Source organism: Myotis brandtii, unplaced genomic scaffold, assembly GCF_000412655.1.
Source record: "Myotis brandtii unplaced genomic scaffold, ASM41265v1 scaffold388, whole genome shotgun sequence".
Classification (NCBI taxonomy): domain Eukaryota; kingdom Metazoa; phylum Chordata; class Mammalia; order Chiroptera; family Vespertilionidae; genus Myotis; species Myotis brandtii.
In genome coordinates, this window is record NW_005364882.1 from 2,342,062 (window position 1) to 2,361,350 (window position 19,289).

Here is a 19,289-nt window from a genome sequence, read left to right on the forward strand (position 1 = left end):
TACGACTCCGTTTGATATTATCAGTGGGACTTTTGCTGCTGCATCACTGATGACAGAGATTTTACATCAGGTTTATATTTCGTGACCTTCAGAGATATGCACGAGCTACTACTTTCATCCATCAGGCTACTCCTATTACGAGACTTAACAAAATTCATCACTGAGAACAAAGATTCACAAGCGTATGTGGATGAAACCAAAACACTGGTCGGATCTAGGAAGGCAGGGAGAGTTAAGGCAGAGGCATAGAAATTGCTCTTCCCCTCTCTCATCAATCCATGTCTATGGTCTTTAAGATAACTTGTTATGTAAAATTATTTATTTATCTAAGATGCACCTACACTGAATTTATCTGAAAAATAAAAAAGTCAATATTAAGAAAAAAATTGTAAATGGAAGATTATAAGAGAGGGTTTCACGTGCCAGCAAAAGTTACTGGTGTGCCATGTTTGGCACACGTGCCAGGGGTTGCCCACCCCTGTCCTATAGGATGTTACCTTTCTGACTTTACCTCCTATTACACTCCCCTTCCGCCCTCTGTTTCAGCCTCACTTCCATACTGTGGGGCCTGTGCACTTGCTCTCCCCTCTGCCTATAGTGCTTCTCCAAATACTCATATGCTGGCACCTCACACCTTCAAATTTTGCACACCTTCTCTACATGCCCCCCTGACCACTCAACATGAACTCCAAAAACCCTGCCCTGGAATTCCAAAGCCAACTGTCTGACATAATATACATTGGCTGCTTTCTTCCATTTATGTTCTGTATCCACAACTAATAAGTAACCTGCAGGAGAGCAGAGACTTTTCTTTGTGATCATGTACTCTATCCAGTACTGCAAATACTGGTGCCTGAGACAGAAGAGGCATTAAATAAACAATGAGATAATGAATAAAATATCTTATTTAAGCCACTGCTATTTTTTTCCTGTCACTCAAAGTCAAGTCTAATCCTTGTTAATACTAGTGCCTAGGACAGTGTCTACTATGCAGCAAGGGCTTGATATGTTTTTTTGGAAAGATTCTTTCCTTATAGGGTCAGAAGATATCAAAAACTGTAAATGAGCACTAGTTCTTTCTTCCTTAAAATATATAGTTTGACAAACAGCGGCTGACAAATTGCCATCACAGTGACAACTGCATAACAAAAGGGGCTCCCTACTGATCAATTTTAAATCTATACTTAAAGATGACCTTTTCTGAGAGGAGCAAAACATTTTCTTTAGGTTTTCCTCTGAAGGTGAGTACTAGTAAACATCTTTTTAGATGCTTCTCTCACTTATATCATTTACCTTAAAAGTGTTAGTTCCTATTTCCTTATGGCACTCCTTATAATTCTGGGCTGATAAATTTGTTTTTTAAGTAAAATTCAAACAATTCCATAAAAAAAAAAAACCTCAAAGTTGCTGAAGAGTTGCTGGAAGACTAATTGCTTTTAAAGGTTATGTAGTAGTAGAACCCTTTTTTAAAAGAAATCTTGTATCAAAGCTCAAACTATGAAATAAAAATAAAGTGACAGGCTGGAGCACAAGTGGGCAAAGAGAACTCATTTTCCAAATTCCATTCCCTAATCTAGAATGTGCAATTGGTGAAAATTCATTGAACTTATGATTTGTGCAATTTTCAACATGGATATTTTTCTCTAATTTTTAGAAAAGTGTCAAAATTTTCCAGTAACATAAATCTATAAATTTTTGGTCTTATATTCTAAAGCTTGCATAAGTCTCAGGTAAGACACAGTTGTAATGTGCTGCAATAACTTCTGAGGATATATATTAAAATTCTATATTATTCACAGAGACTCATGATTACTTGCACATTTACTGACAACATATGCAGATCTATGATAACAGGAAATAATTACTGAAAAATAACAGCAACAACTACAACAAATGTAGGAATATGTATATAGTGCTTACTAGGTGCTATTCAAGCTTTAAGAATCTACACTAATAAAAGAGAAACATGCAAATTGGTGTCACTCCACTACGCCCACCAGCCAATCAGAGTGACTATGCAAATTAACACAACAAAGATGGCGGTTAATTTGCATATGCAGGCGCAGAGTGAAGACTGAAGCCTGAAGAGGCCTCGTTATGGCTGGAGGGGAAAAGCCAAGTCTCGCTGCGGCCGGACCAAAGGCCTGGGTCCAGGGTGCTGGAGGAAAACCGGTGCCAGCAGCCAGATGGAAGGAAGGCCTATTGCATGAATCTTTGTGCAACGGGCTTCTAGTATTTACATATTAACTTATTTAATCGTTACTACAAATCTCTGACTTAAGCACAATTATTTAATCCCCATTATATAGGTTTAAACAGACAAACCAAAAAACAAAGTCCCAGAGAATTTTCCTTATTCTCTGGGACTTAGTTTGAGTAGCTATTTCAAATCTGTAACCCAGTCACCTAAGGTTACACCTCTATCAACAGGTAGATGTGGGGTTTGATTCCCAATTGTCTAGCTTCAAAATAATAATACATTGCCTCTGCAATCTAACTGGGGCCACGTTTTATTTTGCCCACTAATGTCATTTACTGGAATTACTGGAATTGTCACTGTTTATAAATAAAAACTCCTTAAATTCGGAGGCATACTATAAATTTTGGTTTTAACTGCTTTGGTATTTGCATATAAGAAAAGGGTGTTCCATAAACTCACCAACAACCATTAAACACCCAAATGTTTCACAACATAATGATAGATGATTCCCATATATACATACCTATTAGTGTCATTTCCCTTAGCTGTTTCTTAATACTCAAAGTCGATAATCTACCTTCAGTTATGGGACCGATGACAAGGATGACGGTACTGGGTTGAAGATTGTCCCAAAATCCATGGCTACCAGCAGCTCAGAGCATGGCTTGTTTGGAAATAAGATCTGTGTAGAGGGAATCTGTTAAGGATCTCGAGATGTCATCCTGGACTTAGGGTGGGCCCTAAATCAAATGACCAGTGTCCTTATGAGGAGAGGTGAGGACACAGAGACACAAAGAAGGCAATATGAAATGGAGGCAGAAAAACACTCAGGAGTGCTGGCAGCCACTCGAAGCTAAAAAAAAAAAAAAAAAAAAAAAAAAAAAAAGGCATTGGGTGGTTCCTCCCTGAGAGCCTCCAGAGGGAACCACTTCTACCCACACTTTGATTTCAGACTTCTGTATTCCTCAACAGTTAGAGAATATGTTTGGTGGTTAAAGCAACGAAGTGTGTGGTAATTAGTTATGGTAGCCCTACAAAGTTAATAGAACTACTAATTCAACATTTTGTATGCTGCATAAACACAGTACCTGCTGCATCTGGTCAACGCCTCTTCAACCCTTCAGTCCCATGTCAACCTGGTGAGTAACAAGATGCTACAGACTGCCATAAATGTGTTTGTTCCACCCACTGTTAGATTTCTCTATGGTATATGGATTTGCTGTGTTAAGCTATCTTTCAGAATGCTCTCATTCTGAAATTTTCTTTCATCTACCTTGTTTGTAATCTTCCACTTCACGTTGCAAGATGGAGGTGCAGTAAATACTGCTTTATGGCAGCAGTCTAAGAGCTCCAAGACCTTGGCCGTCACTGTCGATCCTGGCCTGCTACCTGATGTTCGCTATGGCTCGTGAGTGACACTGATAGAACTGTGTGAGTAGCTATTTCAAATCTGTAGCTGGCCAAAATCTGCAAACACTGTAAACTGTTAGTTTCTCGAAAAGATTAATGCTATATTGATGCCACTTTCCATCTGCTAACCTCCAAAAAGATATAGAGGTCTTCCTGATGTGGTTTCTTTCTTCATCATCATCCATCAGCCCAAGCAGTAGCCTACTCAGGAAATGTTCCTGGCTCAGTATTACAAAAAAAACAAAACAAACAACTTTAGGTGAAGTAGTTCCTCCCTGCTCAGCGTTCTTCAATGTCAGGCCATAGAATCACGAATCCTTCCTGGGATTTTGGTCATGTTCTTTCTATATTCCATTCTGCTGCTTTCCAAAACAGTTTATATTTGCACTATAAAATTATCTCATGAAAGTCTCCAATTTAAACTTCTGATGCCAACCCTACATAGATATCCCCTGAAAATAAACTGGAAGGATTTTAAAACAAAATGCTGCTCAGCAGACAACCTGGACCTTGTGGCTTCTTAGTGCTCAAGGGGCGCTGTAAGTATTTTCCATATGTCCTGTAATTTCCTTGTGAATGGCCTGGTTATATTTCATAATAACATTTTATGTTAAAGTGCTAATTTACAAATACCACCCTTTTAGTAAATGAATGCAAAACTATGTGGATCACATTTTTATAATAAGTTTACCTTTTTAATATTTGGCTTGTAGTAACATTAAAATTATTTTATGATTCCTAGGTCTAGTTATTAGATGATTACAGATAATCAGGTTAGATCACGGAGGCCTGACTACACAGAAGTCATAGACTAGCTTTACAGACATGGCTTGTTACTCTACCTTCTACCTGTGAAACCAGTGCTACACCATTAGTGGACACCAAATGTTTACACTATTTCCATAGGGTAATGAAAAAAAAATAGGCTAAACCATTTTTCCATTTCTACTCTTTTAGAAAAGTGTCAAAAGATGATTCAAGGCCTGGCCATATGGCTCAGTTGGCTGGAGCGTCGTCCTGTACACCAAAAGATGATTCAGTGTAACTAGTCTTTATCAACTACTTGCTTATAATAAAATAAGAACTCTATATTAGCCAAACAAGAGTAAGTGGCAAACAAATTAAACATTGGGATATAATAAGTAAAAGAAAAGGAAAAACTTAGTGTATCCCATTAAAAATGAATGCATTCTAAAATAAAATATATTCAAGAATTATTTAATTTCAGGGTTAGAATGCCTCAGTGTTTCCTTATACATGTCCTAATATACGTATGTGTCAGGTCTATTCAAAAAAGGAATTGAGGCACACCTGTAATTATTTAAAAGCATGTGATAATTTGTGGTTTGTACAAGAACCTTTGATATTACTTTATTGATTACTAGTGAATGAACATTCAGCACAGCAGGTTTATGACTGTGTCTTCAACTGATCTGATAAAGTAAAATAATCATTCAGTAATAACTACTCTATTCTATAGCCAAAAAAACAAGCAAGGGAAGTTAGTATATTAGTTTGCCAGGACTACCATCACAAAATACCACAGACTGGGTGGGTTAAACAAGAAAAATCTATTTTCTCAAAGTTCTAGAGTCCAAGATAAGGTGTCAGTAGGTTTGGTTTGTTCTGAGGCCTCTGTCCTTGGCTTGCAAATGGCCACCTTCTTGCTGTCCTCACACAATCTGTCGTCTGTGCATACACATCTTGGGGGTCCCTCTGTAAGTCAAGATTTCCTCGTCTTATAAGGTGACTAGACAGGTTGAATTAGGGCCCACCCTAAAGGCCTCCTTTAACTTAATCACCTCTATAAGCCCTATCTCCAACTATACAGTCACGTTATGAAGCTTGGGGCTTCAATGTATTTGGATAGAATTCAGCCCAAAACAGTATGAGTGAGTGTGTGTGTGTGTGTGTGTGTGTATATATATATATATATATATATATATATTCAATTAAAGCAATATCTTATATGATTGTCTCCTCTAACAAAATTATTTTAATATAAATGTCCTCCACCAGTAATATGTATCTATCAAACTACTTCACTATATTGGGAGAAATGTATCCTAATGTATATTTTCAAAAACTTCTATATCCTACAATTGATATGAAACATGAATTATTTGTCTCACAAAATTATGAGGCAATAACCTTCATGACATAATGGTTCTAACACAATGCTATTTATGTTGTAAATTTGTTGCACAATAAATATTTTAATGCACTGACAATATATATTTAAAATATAAAATGCAATTGAATTGAAAATAGTGAATATTCAAAATAATTATATCAAATTCACTAACTAATTTTAATTGGCTTTTTTGGAAGTCAATAGCATAGGAGGTTAATGAAAGGCTTTGAAATGCCTTCTATTTGTTATAGCAGATGAATTTGAAATTTTCAAACACTATGCAGTTTCCAGGTGGCAGCCACCTGGAAATTAAGTGTTCTAAGTGTTCACAGTAGGTGCATAAAAGATAAACATTTGGTATTTAGTAAGGCATTTATCATAAAATGTTGGAAAGTCACGAGGAATTGAAAACCAAGAGATGTATTTGAGTAGACAACTATTTGGGTAAAACCAAGAAATTACTAGCTAAAAGCAAACAAATAAAGCCTTAAAAGCAGAGAGTCTATAAAATAGAAGAATATATATATCAAAGAATACTCCTGAAAGCTAAAAATGTGGAAACAGAAAAAAGTAACAATAAAAATGGATGATCATTAAATCCACTCTGATAGTACACTGAATATTGTCTTTTCTCTAGAAGCTAACTACATTCCCAGCAGTTCCAGGAATGGTCTCTAGTATATAGAAGTTCTTAAATAGTGGTCTAAGATTTTCTGAAAAAAACTATAAATTTATTTTTTTAAGAACAAAGTAGAATACATAAAAAACTAGGTGAGGTCTCCAATAACGAAAAAGCACAAAAGACAAAGTGATATTGACTTTGTTACTTGATGAAGGAGACAGCATTTTGGTCACAGCTGCCACTTGCTATAGATTTACCTTAAAATCTACCACACAGCTCTCAGTTGAGATACTGAAAGGCTATAAAATGACATGGCAAATAAGAACAGGGAATAGAAGGAAAGGGACTAAGGAGGATTTTTTCACGTAATTAAATGTGGAGGAGAGGTTAAGGGTACAGGAATCAAGAGCCACATTTTATTGCACATTGTGATTTACACATTGAGATGTGGCTGGAGAAGGCAAGTAAGCTTGCAGATATACAAGTGTGGAGCTCAGAAGGGAAGTGTCAGATATAAATTTGTGTCATTAATGTTTTGATGGTATTTAAGCCCTTGGGAACTAGAGAGATCAACTGAGGAGAAGCCATGGGTGGGGGGCAGGGGGGGGCGGTGCAGGGAGGAGGGAAGAAGAGCAGAATTCACTATTAGGCTAATAACAGCAATACTTAGAAGTTGCATAGAAGAAGAGAGGGAGGTAAAGGATACTGAGAATAAGAGGGCAGAACCAGTTGGGAAGAAACCAGGTATGAGTGAGGGAGCCTTCATTGGACCAAGACACAGAAACTATGCCATGGATCAGCAGCAAGACAAGAACAGTTTCTAGCACAGACTAATCACACAACTATGTTTGTTGTATGAATGAGTGAATAGTTACAGAGTGAAGTAGCACGGTCTTTCTGGAATTCAGAGTTCACTATCTAGGATAATGGAAATATATGCCAGAGCTTTGATAACCCTGAAAAAGACAGAGCTGAACAAGGTGACACTGTAAACTTACCTTTGTTTTATTTTAATACATCCCAAGAAATCCCACAGTTTTGTCTTATTTCCTACTCATTAATAAAATATCACTCCAATTTAATAATGAAAGAGGTTATGTGAAATAATCTATAAAACCTTCGTATTTCAGAGTTTATTAATTCCACTTGTTTAGACACAGGAAAATGCATTCAACCCCGAGAAGTCGGAAAAGGAAAGAACTATCACAATGGTGTAGAGAAATACAATAATGAGCCAAAATACTTTCACTGAAATACAACAGATAAGCCGTAAGCTATTATCTCTTAGGAAAGAAGCCGCCCTAATGAAGTAGATTTTTGAAAATTGTCATACGGGTAAGCTCATTAGATGCAATGCAAGTTCCCCCTGCTGATCCAGGAGTACCTAATGGCCAAGATTTGTTTTATCTCAAAAACAAAGGTACTATTTAATTCATGTGATAGCTCACTGAGGAGATTTCAAATCTGAAAACTTTTAAATAATGATATATGAGAGCACTGAAATTCTCCATAGCAAACCGACTTATTTCATCCAAAACATCACAATCATTCCTCTAAAATCTCCTTCATTAATAGGGTAATAGAAGCATACAAAGAACTTATGCTCAACAATCACCTACAGTATAAATTATCTTAGTAATGGCTATTTTATTTCAAATATGAAGTTGGCTGCTCCCAGTGAAACACATTAACGGTATCTGCAGACCCATCCACATATGTGTTCCTCTGCTAACCAGATGGAAACTAAACCCCTTCAGGCCCCCACTGCCCCATAGAAACATCAGGAAAGAAAACAAACAGAAAAATCCAATTACCAAGTTACAACTCTGCAAGCCCTTATGAAAGTTAAATATTTTTTAAAAGCAAAACATCGTAATATTCATACAGAATTTTAGGTACAATCAAATGAGTCATGATAGATAAATGATATTTCAAAACCTTAATTTACAAGCAAAACTGCTAGAAAGTAAATTCCACGATGAGAAATGCATCTGAAAGAGAAGTATGTTCAGGCTTACTGCTCAGCTTCAGAACTAGTAGGAAAGATGGTGAAGTGATCGAAAATAGAAACTGCTATCAGGCAGAAAATGTTTGCACTGCTTTAATTCTTGCTAAATAACCTAATGTTTACATAAGCTGTTAACTACTCAACTACCTTTTCACTAGAAAAACACACACAAAATTTCCTCTATATTTCAAGGCACTTTGGACCACTTTTTCCTCTACCACTCTGTTACTTACCAAGTTTAATGTTCATCAAAAACACCCATTTTCAATTCTTTTTCAAGCTATTAATTCAAATTGTATTCCAAAATATCAGAAATCTCATTTCAGAAATGTCACCTTCCCTAAGTTAAAAAGCCAGTCATTTAAAAACTATTTTAAGTATCACTGAGCTATTTTTTGTTTTTTTCTCTATGCTTGTTGGCCCTATCTCACATTATTTCATATAAGGAAATAGTTTGAATTATTTTCATTTCACACACATTCTCTCTCTCTCTCTCTCTCTCTCTCTCTCTCTCTCTCTGTCTCTCTCTCTTTACCAAGGACATTTTAAGGTAAAGTAAGGGCAAAGTAAGTAATTCAACATCATTAGACCATTGGGAAGCAGGAATGAAAAATAAAGTTAAAAGTTTAGTTTTAGTCTTAAAAATCCAGACCAATATTTCCAGCACCATGACACTCCCTTGCCCCCAAGTTGTATGAGGTGTACACTTCAAAGAAACATACATCTCAGGAATGAGTGTCAAAGAACATCTCATCTAATCACATGCCTTTTAGCTACAATCCCTATTTTATAGAAGGAAAAACATTTAAAGAAGGCAGGGAATGATAAAAGTGATGTTTTTTTTTCTTTAAGAAGTATTCACAATAATATGGAAAAAATTAAGTATTCTCAAGTTGACAAACTTGAATTTTAAGAAGGAAATAAACAGATTACGAAATACTTTGACATTACTAATGGCTAGTGTTCAACATAAATAGTACATATAGTCCACCATTTCATGTGAGTTGCTTCCAAACTATGTAGCAATACATTCGTATATATTCATAAAAATGAGTATTCATAAATGAGCTGTTGGAAGCCAATTAATGCTTTGTTGTTGGTTTTCCCGCATAGGATCAATGTGATATATAAATAAAAACTGGATTCTTCAGGTGGTCAAAAAATTGCATTTGATCATTTTATATCTAAGTATTAATAATGCCTTATCCTTTCTATGACCCTTATAACCTGATCTAACCAGAGCAGGGGCCAGAAGCAGGTTACAAAGGTTAGCATTAGGAAGGAGCAAACCGAATCTCTGGAAGTTCAGTGTCTACCAGGACAGAGAAAGCAGGCTCCACCTGCAAGGTGGGTGGAGATAGACTTAGGACTCAGACAAACAGGGGACACTGATTACTAGACACAAAACAGTACCAAGTGCTTGTGAATGACACTGAGTCATGGAGTGTGACAGTGGCCACCAGTGGAGCAGGCACAGCAGCAGAGGTGCAGCTGCCAGGCATTTTTTAATATAGGGCTCATTATCTAATCAAATTAAATCATAACAACAGTAATGATCAATCAGAAAACAAATGTTCTACAACTTCAATTTTTAAAGTGACATATTCAGCATGAAAACACTGTGACAAAGTAGCAAGCATGCTTAAATAAAAGGCATTACTTTCTGTCTTTAAGAACTGAAGACCCAGAGCAATGAAATGTTTTCTATAAAAGCACAAACCTTTACTAGCTTTGTCCAAATGTTGCAAATCCTCCACAAAACTTAGGATATCAGGGTACTTTTCTTCACATATTTCCACTAGAAAATGAAGTAGTGTTGTTTTCTGATCTGCTGATTTCGTGTCCTTTAGCTAAATAGGACGAGAGAGAGAGAAAAACAGGGTCAAACATATTTTGAAAATCTGTCTATTAAAATGGTAATATAGTATTCTGGAGATAAGAATGAATGACTTGTAAAATTAGTTAATTCTATTTTTGAAAAGCAAATATTTAAATACTTGAAAAGCTACTCTTAACATGTTGTTCGATTAAAGTCAATAACATTAATTGAAAAGAAGGAATAAGTATAATCCAATCTAGTATGTGACATTTTATAGGGGAAAATATATGGTAAATTCCTAGGAAAGTTAATACAATAGTGGTACCTAAAACTACCCCCACTTTTGAGCATGTTCTCATTTGGTGCATGCTGATAGAATGCCTGCTGGATAATGCAGGAGTCAGAAATACACAGAGGACAGTAATTCCTCAACAGGCTGTTTAGTGAAAACAAAGAAACAGAAAATACGTATTTACCCTGGTGTGACAAATAGTACAGTAAAACTGATCACAAAGTACGTTTAGGAGGACAAGACATCTAAATTGAGCATTGGTAGAGAGGAAGTTGTATGGGGTAGGGAAGAGAAGAAGAAATCCAAAGCTCAGTATCACTGCAGAAGGAGCAGCTTTTGCTAAAGGCCATAGACGAGGAAGGAAATGGCACATGGGAGGAACCTGAATGACTCCAAAATATAAGTGTGTGTTGGGGAGGGCAAGAGGGTAGAGTAAAAACTATGAATCTGAAAAGATAGGAAAATAAAAGGAAAGGTAGGTCATGCAATGGAAATAGGATTTTGATCCCTAAGAATTTGGAGTTTTTAAACAGATGAGAGATGACCAGATGTACATTTTAGAAAGCTCCCTTCAGGGCAGCGTGGATAAAAGATTAGAGCAAGGGTGATAACAGAAGCAGGAAGAGTAATTTAAAGAGCTGTAGCAATAATGCAGACAGGGAAAGACGACAGACAGCCTGAGCTGAGGGGATGCTTTGGGAATAGAGTAATGAGACAGAGTAGACATGGAAATTCAAGCAATGCCATTAATTGAGACAAGACCAAAAAAATAACAACTGATTTGGGTGGGCTGGGCAATGAAAAAAAAAATCATTTCAGTTATGAACAAGTTGAGTTTGAAGGCTTTAAATAATATCAAACTGGAAATGTCCAAAAAGGATAGGTGTAGAACAGTGGTCCTCAACCTTTTTTCATTACTACCAGCTAAGGTGCTTTTAAAGCATTTTTTCCCCTAATTGTTACAAAATTTAAAAACCATAGGTACATTGTACATCTGTTTATGCACTGTATGTATAACTGTGCTTTACATATAACAACAGTAAGACATTTTTGCTCACTAAGAAAACATTTTTATCCCCTCGAAGGTGACAAACTGTTAGGAATCCTTCAGGGGGTTGGAACTTAAGGGGAGTGAATTGGTCTAAAAGCACCAGTTTGTGAGCTGGTAGCCCCTAAAGCTAAAAATTTGATCAAATAAACTCAAAGAGGTATACAGAATGGGAAGGAAGAACAGTGGCTTGAAGACCAGGATGGACCCATCCTAACCGGAAACGGGCAAGGAATGCAATCAGAAAGGAGATGAGGTTAAGCTAAAATCTAAACAATAAATAGGGAGTTAGCTTGGGTTTTGTGTAGTCACTGGGTGTGAAGACAGGACAAATAGGTAATCTGGTGGTGTGCCTTACAACTGAGTAATCCTTTAGAGCAGATACACATATGAGAGTGGAAAAACATCTCTCTTTGCATACCAGGATTTAATTTAGAGCTGGAAACTCTTGGACTACCTAACTGTGAACAGCCCTATTTACTTGCTCTTTTCTGACAATTTCCCACTTTAAAATATGCATGTGTGAGTATATATAAATATATATCTCCATATGTGATATTTTTACAAATTCCACCATCACTAAATACTATATTACTATCAGAAGAAGATAATAAGCCTATTGTATAAGTTACTACACAATAGAAGAATGAGAGCGATACTGTACAACCATAAATATTAACACACACCACAACTTATTAATGCAAAAACTAGCAGACTCTTGGGTACATACAGCTACCCTTCTAGACAGTTTGACTTTCACATTACCGATGTAATAGGTACAAATGCTACACTGACCTATACAACATACAAACCAATGTTGATTCACTATATTGTACACCTGAAAGTAATATAATATTGTATGCCAACAACACTTACATAAAAAGAAAATAAAGAATGGTTCCTGGCACTTTAAAAACTGATATAAACATTAATCCGCTATTTAATGCCTTTTAAAAGGAACAGAGATCCCAACATCCACCTGAGTGTTTTGAAGGAGTATACTCCAAAAGTGACCCAAATACTAGCTAGATTAATGGTCAATAACATGCATGGGTTGACCTGATAATGTTAAAACACACTCTTAACTAGTTACTTAGCCTTGGGCAAGTTACTGGACCTTAGATTGTTACATAAGTGGAATAAAAATATGAACTAGACAGAGAAAGAGAACTCTTTTTTCGACTCCAAAATAATTAAGTATACATTCTAGTAAACTTGATGTTAGTAGGCATATCAAAGTCTAATTTAAAACAATACTTTGGATAAAAATGAAGAAGCCTAATTATAATCTCAGTTCAGAAATTATTTTTGCATGCTTGGGCCAGTTAGAATATTTTATGAGGTTCAATTTGTACATATGCTGAGAGTGTTAATCCAATTTCTAAAAGTTACCTTTCACCATATAATTGCATTCATGCTATCATTTTAAATGGATAAGGCCAGATTACAAATAGCAAACTTTCACATATTATAGCAAAATATAATAGTTTTCTCTTGTACAATAAAGAGTTAGCAATAAAAGCTGCCTCTTTTTTCTTTTTTTTTTCTTTTTAAACATCCTAGCAGCAAAGCTCTTTATTCCCTGCCCCCACCCACCCATCCCCTTTACAGCAGTGACTAGCTGGGGGATCCTGTCCCTTCTGTGGTCACACAACTGCTGACTGTCCTCAGTTTACACCCTTCCTTATCATGCTCCTTTCATGTGAAACTCGACACAGCCTGTGTGGAATGCTAAGACAAGCACCATCTACTTCTGTACTTTGTAAAGTGTGGAAAGAGTATTCCAGTACTATTTTTAATATAGCTAATCAGCCAGCAACTACTGGGATTAATATGTCAAGAAATCTCTGTGATCCAACAACGACCAAGTGGATCAACCTTGATCTTTATTTATGAGCAATAAGAATTCAGAATTTAGAATTCTGGAAATACTATAGTTTTGTAGCATCTACAAGTTTAATAAAAATTAAGTGCATAGGTCAAATACATTCAAGAACTTAGAGACAACCATAAAGCTAAACACTAATTTATGGAGGAGGGTGGTTATCTTGGTTGTATTATTGAAAACATCAATTGACTAGCAAGTTGCAATTGGTAACATTTTAATATTAAAAAGTATACTCTGACTAGTAAAAGGAAGTATTCTCCTATCCTTCCAAAATCTATATTTAACAATTGTGACACACACACAGACACACACACACAAAAAAATCCTACAAATTTCTAATGAATAAATCTGAAATTAAACCTAATTTAGTAAAAAGTTCAGATAAGAAACATCAATAGAGACCATTTGTTGATAATGCCTGGTGTCTTATTTAAAAACTATGTGGCTCTAAATTGTAGGCCAGACATTTTTTATTCAGGTCCTAACATTTTCAGAAAAAAATTGCATAATATTGCCAAGGCATTCTTCTTGCCTCAAATACTCTATTCCCTCCCTCCTTCCCCAAATAATTAAAATAAAAAAATAACAGACTCCTTCTAACAGCATGGAAACACAACAAAATGTATTTGTCAAAATCTTTATCTACTTGCTGCTCAATTTTTTTAATCTTCTTGATAAACATTAACAGTACAGAGAGCACATTCTATTTCTACTAATTTCTCATATCAAACATAATCAGTGATTGAGCTAGAAGGGGAAAGCTTGGGAGATAGTGACAATTTTGCTGAAGAGAAAGAACAACATGAACACATTCTGTAATGCTAACTTTGGAAAGAAACTGAAACTACAATATTTGCTTTGAAAATTCATTCTGGTTTTAAAATATGCTTCATTTAAATTTAACAGACATTGCTTGACAGGATTCCTTGTGTATTATTGTCAAGAGATTTATTTTCCTGATGAGTAATCATCACTGTTAAGTAGAATTTCCTATTTATATATTGTTTCTTTAAGGTACATTTAATGTGGCGCAGATGTCAAATAAACAAAGAGATAGATGGACTTTCTTCAACTGCTCTGTTCATTCCAGACAAAATAATGTTAAAAGCAGATCCTGTAATAAATCATGGCCTAGTTGTCAGTCTGGAGTACAAGTTCTTTGTTGCTACAATGCAAGGTTTGGGAATATTTCTAAGGTATTCAGCACAAATTTGGATGACATTTAAAGAATATTCTATTGTGTAGTCACAATAAAAAACATTCTTAAAATAAACCTTAGAATATTCTTGCTGATTTTTGTAATCCGAAGACTGTAACCCTTTTCTCTCTATAATTAAACGTATCTTAAGAATATTGTTAAATTAATAATTCTCTTCCCATTATGTTCCTGTAATCTAAATATGTATACAAACAGCACTATTTTAGATGTTGTAGACATTGCTGACCAACCACTAGAAAAGATAACAAAATTATGAGCATCTGTGATGGCCCCATGCACTTCCTACAAATCCCTAGCTTATGAATAGTATTAATGCTGAGGATGACAGCAGCAGGTATTTTATGTGGCACTTACTATGAGACAGTATAAAAGTATTCTGCTTAAAACACACAACATCCTGTGAAAAAAAAAACTATCATTATACCCATTATTAAGGAAGGAACAAAAGATTTATTTGTAAGATCATGTAGTGAACTGCATTAGATAGCTGGTAGAGTCAAGATTTGCACCCATGTTTGTATGAATTCAAAGTTCTAAACCACTATAAATATAGTTCCTCTAAAAAAGTCTTTTTCTAATGGGTCTTATTATTAGGCATCCAAAGAAATAAAATTCTCAAAAACACAGTGGACACAAATGGTAATAAGACAAAAGAGCATTATTGGAATTTAAAATACTGAAGCTCTATAACCTGTAAGTCTAGCCATGAAGCCTCTGACAATAAACACCCTCTACCCTCAGGTCATTTCTAATTCTGAGAGCACGCTTTTTTCTATTCTTTTATCTATTAAATTCATAAAACACCACCTGAATCCTATAGTTCAAACAGCAAGTCTTTCCATATTGCTAATGAATTCGTCCTGGCAAAATATATGAATATGGTTGGATGAAAACACACCTGTAAAGTATGACCTTCAACAGGCTTAAACAAGTATACAGAATAACATTATATTTCATCTTAAATCCCTTGTAGAATAAAGTGATTTGTAAATATATGAAATAACATCTTTAAATATAAGTTAAAGGTATCCCCACAAAAATGGATGTGTAAATACAAACTTACAAAGACTATTTGCTCAGACCTAGCTAGTTTGGCTCAGTGGATAGAGCAACAGCCTGTGGACTACAGGGTCCTGTGTTCAATTCCAGCGAAGGTCACATGCCCAGTAGGGGGTCTTATCCCCAGTAGGGGGCGTGCAGGAAGCAGCAAATTAATGATTCTCTTATCATTGATGTTTCTATCTCTCTCCCTCTCCCTTCCTCTCTGAAATCAATATAAATATATATATATTTTTAAAAGGCTATTTGCTCAGTTCAAAAAGTCAATTTCACTAAAGAAACCAGGCCACAATTATAGAATAAATAATATTTTCTTATATATAAATATACTAAAAATAAACACTCACTAATTTTTTCAAAAAGAGAATGTATCTCTCCAAAAAGAATGGAATTAAAAATGTTAATATTAACAAAAGATGCTATGCTGGCACTGCCACAACAATTTTAATATATTAATGCAACTTTTATAATGATTTCAAAGATGGATAGAAGTCAATTAATACTAGGTAAAATAGATAATTAGATAAATTTACAGCATTCATATATAAAAAATTTATATTTTTACTTAATTTTCACATTAAAATGAGGAGGGTAGAAACATTAAATAAGCAAGAAAATTATATAAATAATATAGACCCGTATAATAAAAGTAAACTAGTTCATACCATATCCCACCAGATATGCTTTCTCTAAATTATATTTTTAACATATTTCTTTTGGCTTTTAGTCAGCACAGAAACTATAATATAAAAAGCACTTTTGTGTTTTACTAAAATTTTAGCTGTATTGTTCAATGTTCTGTTTATTTACTCTATTCCCTTATTCAAAAAGAGATTTAAAATAGCTCAATATCAATTAGTTAATATAAATGGGTGAAATGTAGAAGTTGTGTTTTTGTTTTTTTAACTTCTAATTGTTTTAATTAAGACTAATATTGGGATCCAAGATGGTGGCAGAGTAGGTGAAAGCTACACTCATCTCCTCCCAGGACCAATTGGAATTACAATTGAAGTATAAAGCAAGAACCTGAATAACCAAATGAAGACTAGCTGAAGGGAAGTCTTATAACCAAGGATTTACAGAAGCCACACTGAGATTGGTAGGAAGGGCAGAGATGCCAAAAGGGCTGGCCCTGCTCCTTGGGTACTGGCTGAGGTTCCAGAGCAGCGGTTCTCAACCCTTTCACAGGGGTCGCCTAAGACCATTGGAAAACACATATATAATTACATATTGTTTTTGTGATTAATCAGTATGCTTTAATTATGTTCAATTTGTAACAATGAAAATACATCATGCATATTAGGTATTTACATTACGATTCATAACAGTAGCAAAATTACAGTTATGAAGTAGCAACGAAAATAATTTTATGGTTGTGGGTCACCACAACATGAGGAACTGTATTAAAGGGTCGCAGCATTAGGAAGGTTGAGAACCACTGTTCCAGAGGGATACCTTGGCTGTGGGGGGCTCCCCCTGAGAAGTGTGAGGTCTCAACCCAAAGTCAGGCTCTCCAACCCAGAGCTGGAGAGTCAGGAAGAGGTGCCCACATAACATCTGCATGTGAAAATTAGCAGGGATTCTGTCTGCCAGGGAGACATTAGTTTGTTAGAGATACAGTTGTCCTCTTAAAGGGCCAACAGACAAAATTTCCTTTGCAGCCACTCATCCTGGGCTACACGGGAGAGAGGTGAAGCAAATTACAGTCTCATGAGGAGAGTCTGGAGTTTGTGGCTCTGGGTAGAGAGCTGAAGGGACATCCCCCAGGATCCCTGTGCTGAGTCATTCTCCTACACGTCAGAAACCATCTTTCCTGGGTGGAGCGTTCATGCAAGAAGAAGAAATAAAAGGCATACAAATTGGAAAGGAAGAAGTAGTACTGTCATTATTCGCATATGACATGATGCTGTATATAGAGAAACTGAAGATTTCATAAAAAACCTACTATAAATGAATAACTCATAAATGAATTCATTAAAGTGTCAGGATACAAAATAAATATACAGAAATCAGTTGCATTTTTATATACCAAAAATGAACTCCTAGAAAGGGAAACTGGGAAAACAATCCCATTCATAATTACTTCAAAAACGCACACCAAAAACCTAGGAATAAATTTAACCAAGGATGTAAAAGACCTATGTTTGAAAAATTATAAGACACTGAAGAAAGAAACTGAAGATATTCTAATTGGAAGCAAATTCATGGATAGAAATTTCCCCTTGCCATTTTCCCCTTCCCCAATTAATCCAGTGGAACAACATTGGTTACCACCCCCCACCACGTGGGATGACTGTACGGCTATCTTTCCTGCTTCGTGGACTAAGCACATGATGTCCAGAACATGCCAGTTACCCGCAGCTGAGTGTGACTGCTGTTTCCCAATTTAATCAGGCTTAGTTTGCTCCCTTATCTTTTCTTAATAACCCACCAACTGCCTACTCTGACAGTATGATGTTGAGTATCTTTTCAGACATTTATTTGCCACTTGTAAATCCTTTTTGGTGAGGTATCCACTAAGGTATTTTGACCATTTTTTAATTAGGTTGTTTTTAATTGGGTTTCTTACAGTTCAGTTTAAAGAGTTTGTCATATACCCTTTTCATATATAGCCCTTTATCAGATATTTTTTTTGCAAGTATGTGGTTTATCTTTTGACCCTCTTAACAGTGTCTTCCATAGACCAGTTTTTAATTTATGAAGTCCAACTTACCAATTTTTCTTTCATGGATCATGCTTTTAATGTGCAACCTAAAAAGCCCTCACCACACCTGAGATCATCTAGATATTCTCTTAGGTTATCTTCTATTAATTGTTTAGTTTTGCATTTTACATTTAGGTCTATGATCCACTTTAAGTTAATTTTTGGAATAGTATAAGGTCTGGTCTGATACATTTTTTAGCATGTATGTATGTATCCAGACTCACCAGCACCATTTGTTTAAAAGACAAGTCTTTCTTAATTGAATTGTCTTTGGCCCTTTGTCAAGATTAGTTCATTATATCTGTGTGGGTCTACTTCTGGGCTCTCTAATCTGCTCCATTAATCTATTTGTCTTTTTCCCCACACTACTACAATGCTTTGATTATTGGAGCTTTATAGGAAGTGTTGAAGTTGGATAATGTCAGTCTTCTCATATTATGGATCTTTTAGCTGACCATATAAACTTTATAATCAGTTTGCCAACATCCATAAAATAACCTTCTAGAATTTGGACTGGGATTGCATTGAACCTATTGATCAAGTTGGAAAAACCTGGTATCATAACAATATTGAATAGTCCTTTCCATGAACCTAAAATATATACATATATATTTTTACTAAATCTACTTTAATTTTTTCATAAAAGTTTTGTAGTTTTCCTCACACGAATCTTGTACCATACTTGGTTATATTAAAACCTAAGTATTAATTTTCTTGTGCTAACATAAAGATATTTAATTTCAAATCCGAACTGTTCACTGCAAGTATTAGGAAAGCAACTAACTTTTTATGTCAACTTCATATCCTAAAACTTTGCTATAACTGCTCTTTAGTCCCAGAAAGTAGTTTTCTTGTTGTATGTGGGTGGGTGTGTGGGGGGGCAGAG

General features: G+C 35.4%; 1 protein-coding gene across 1 annotated transcript in view; it reads right to left on the reverse strand.

Annotated features, from left to right (window-relative positions):
* DIAPH3 (diaphanous-related formin 3) overlaps positions 1-19,289 on the reverse strand; it is a 505,494-nt gene that overhangs the window by 199,682 nt on the left and 286,523 nt on the right. Inside the window, exon 21 of the mRNA XM_005872674.2 lies at positions 10,095-10,224. Coding sequence (XP_005872736.1) covers positions 10,095-10,224 — 130 coding nt within the window. The remainder of the gene's footprint in view (positions 1-10,094; positions 10,225-19,289) is intronic.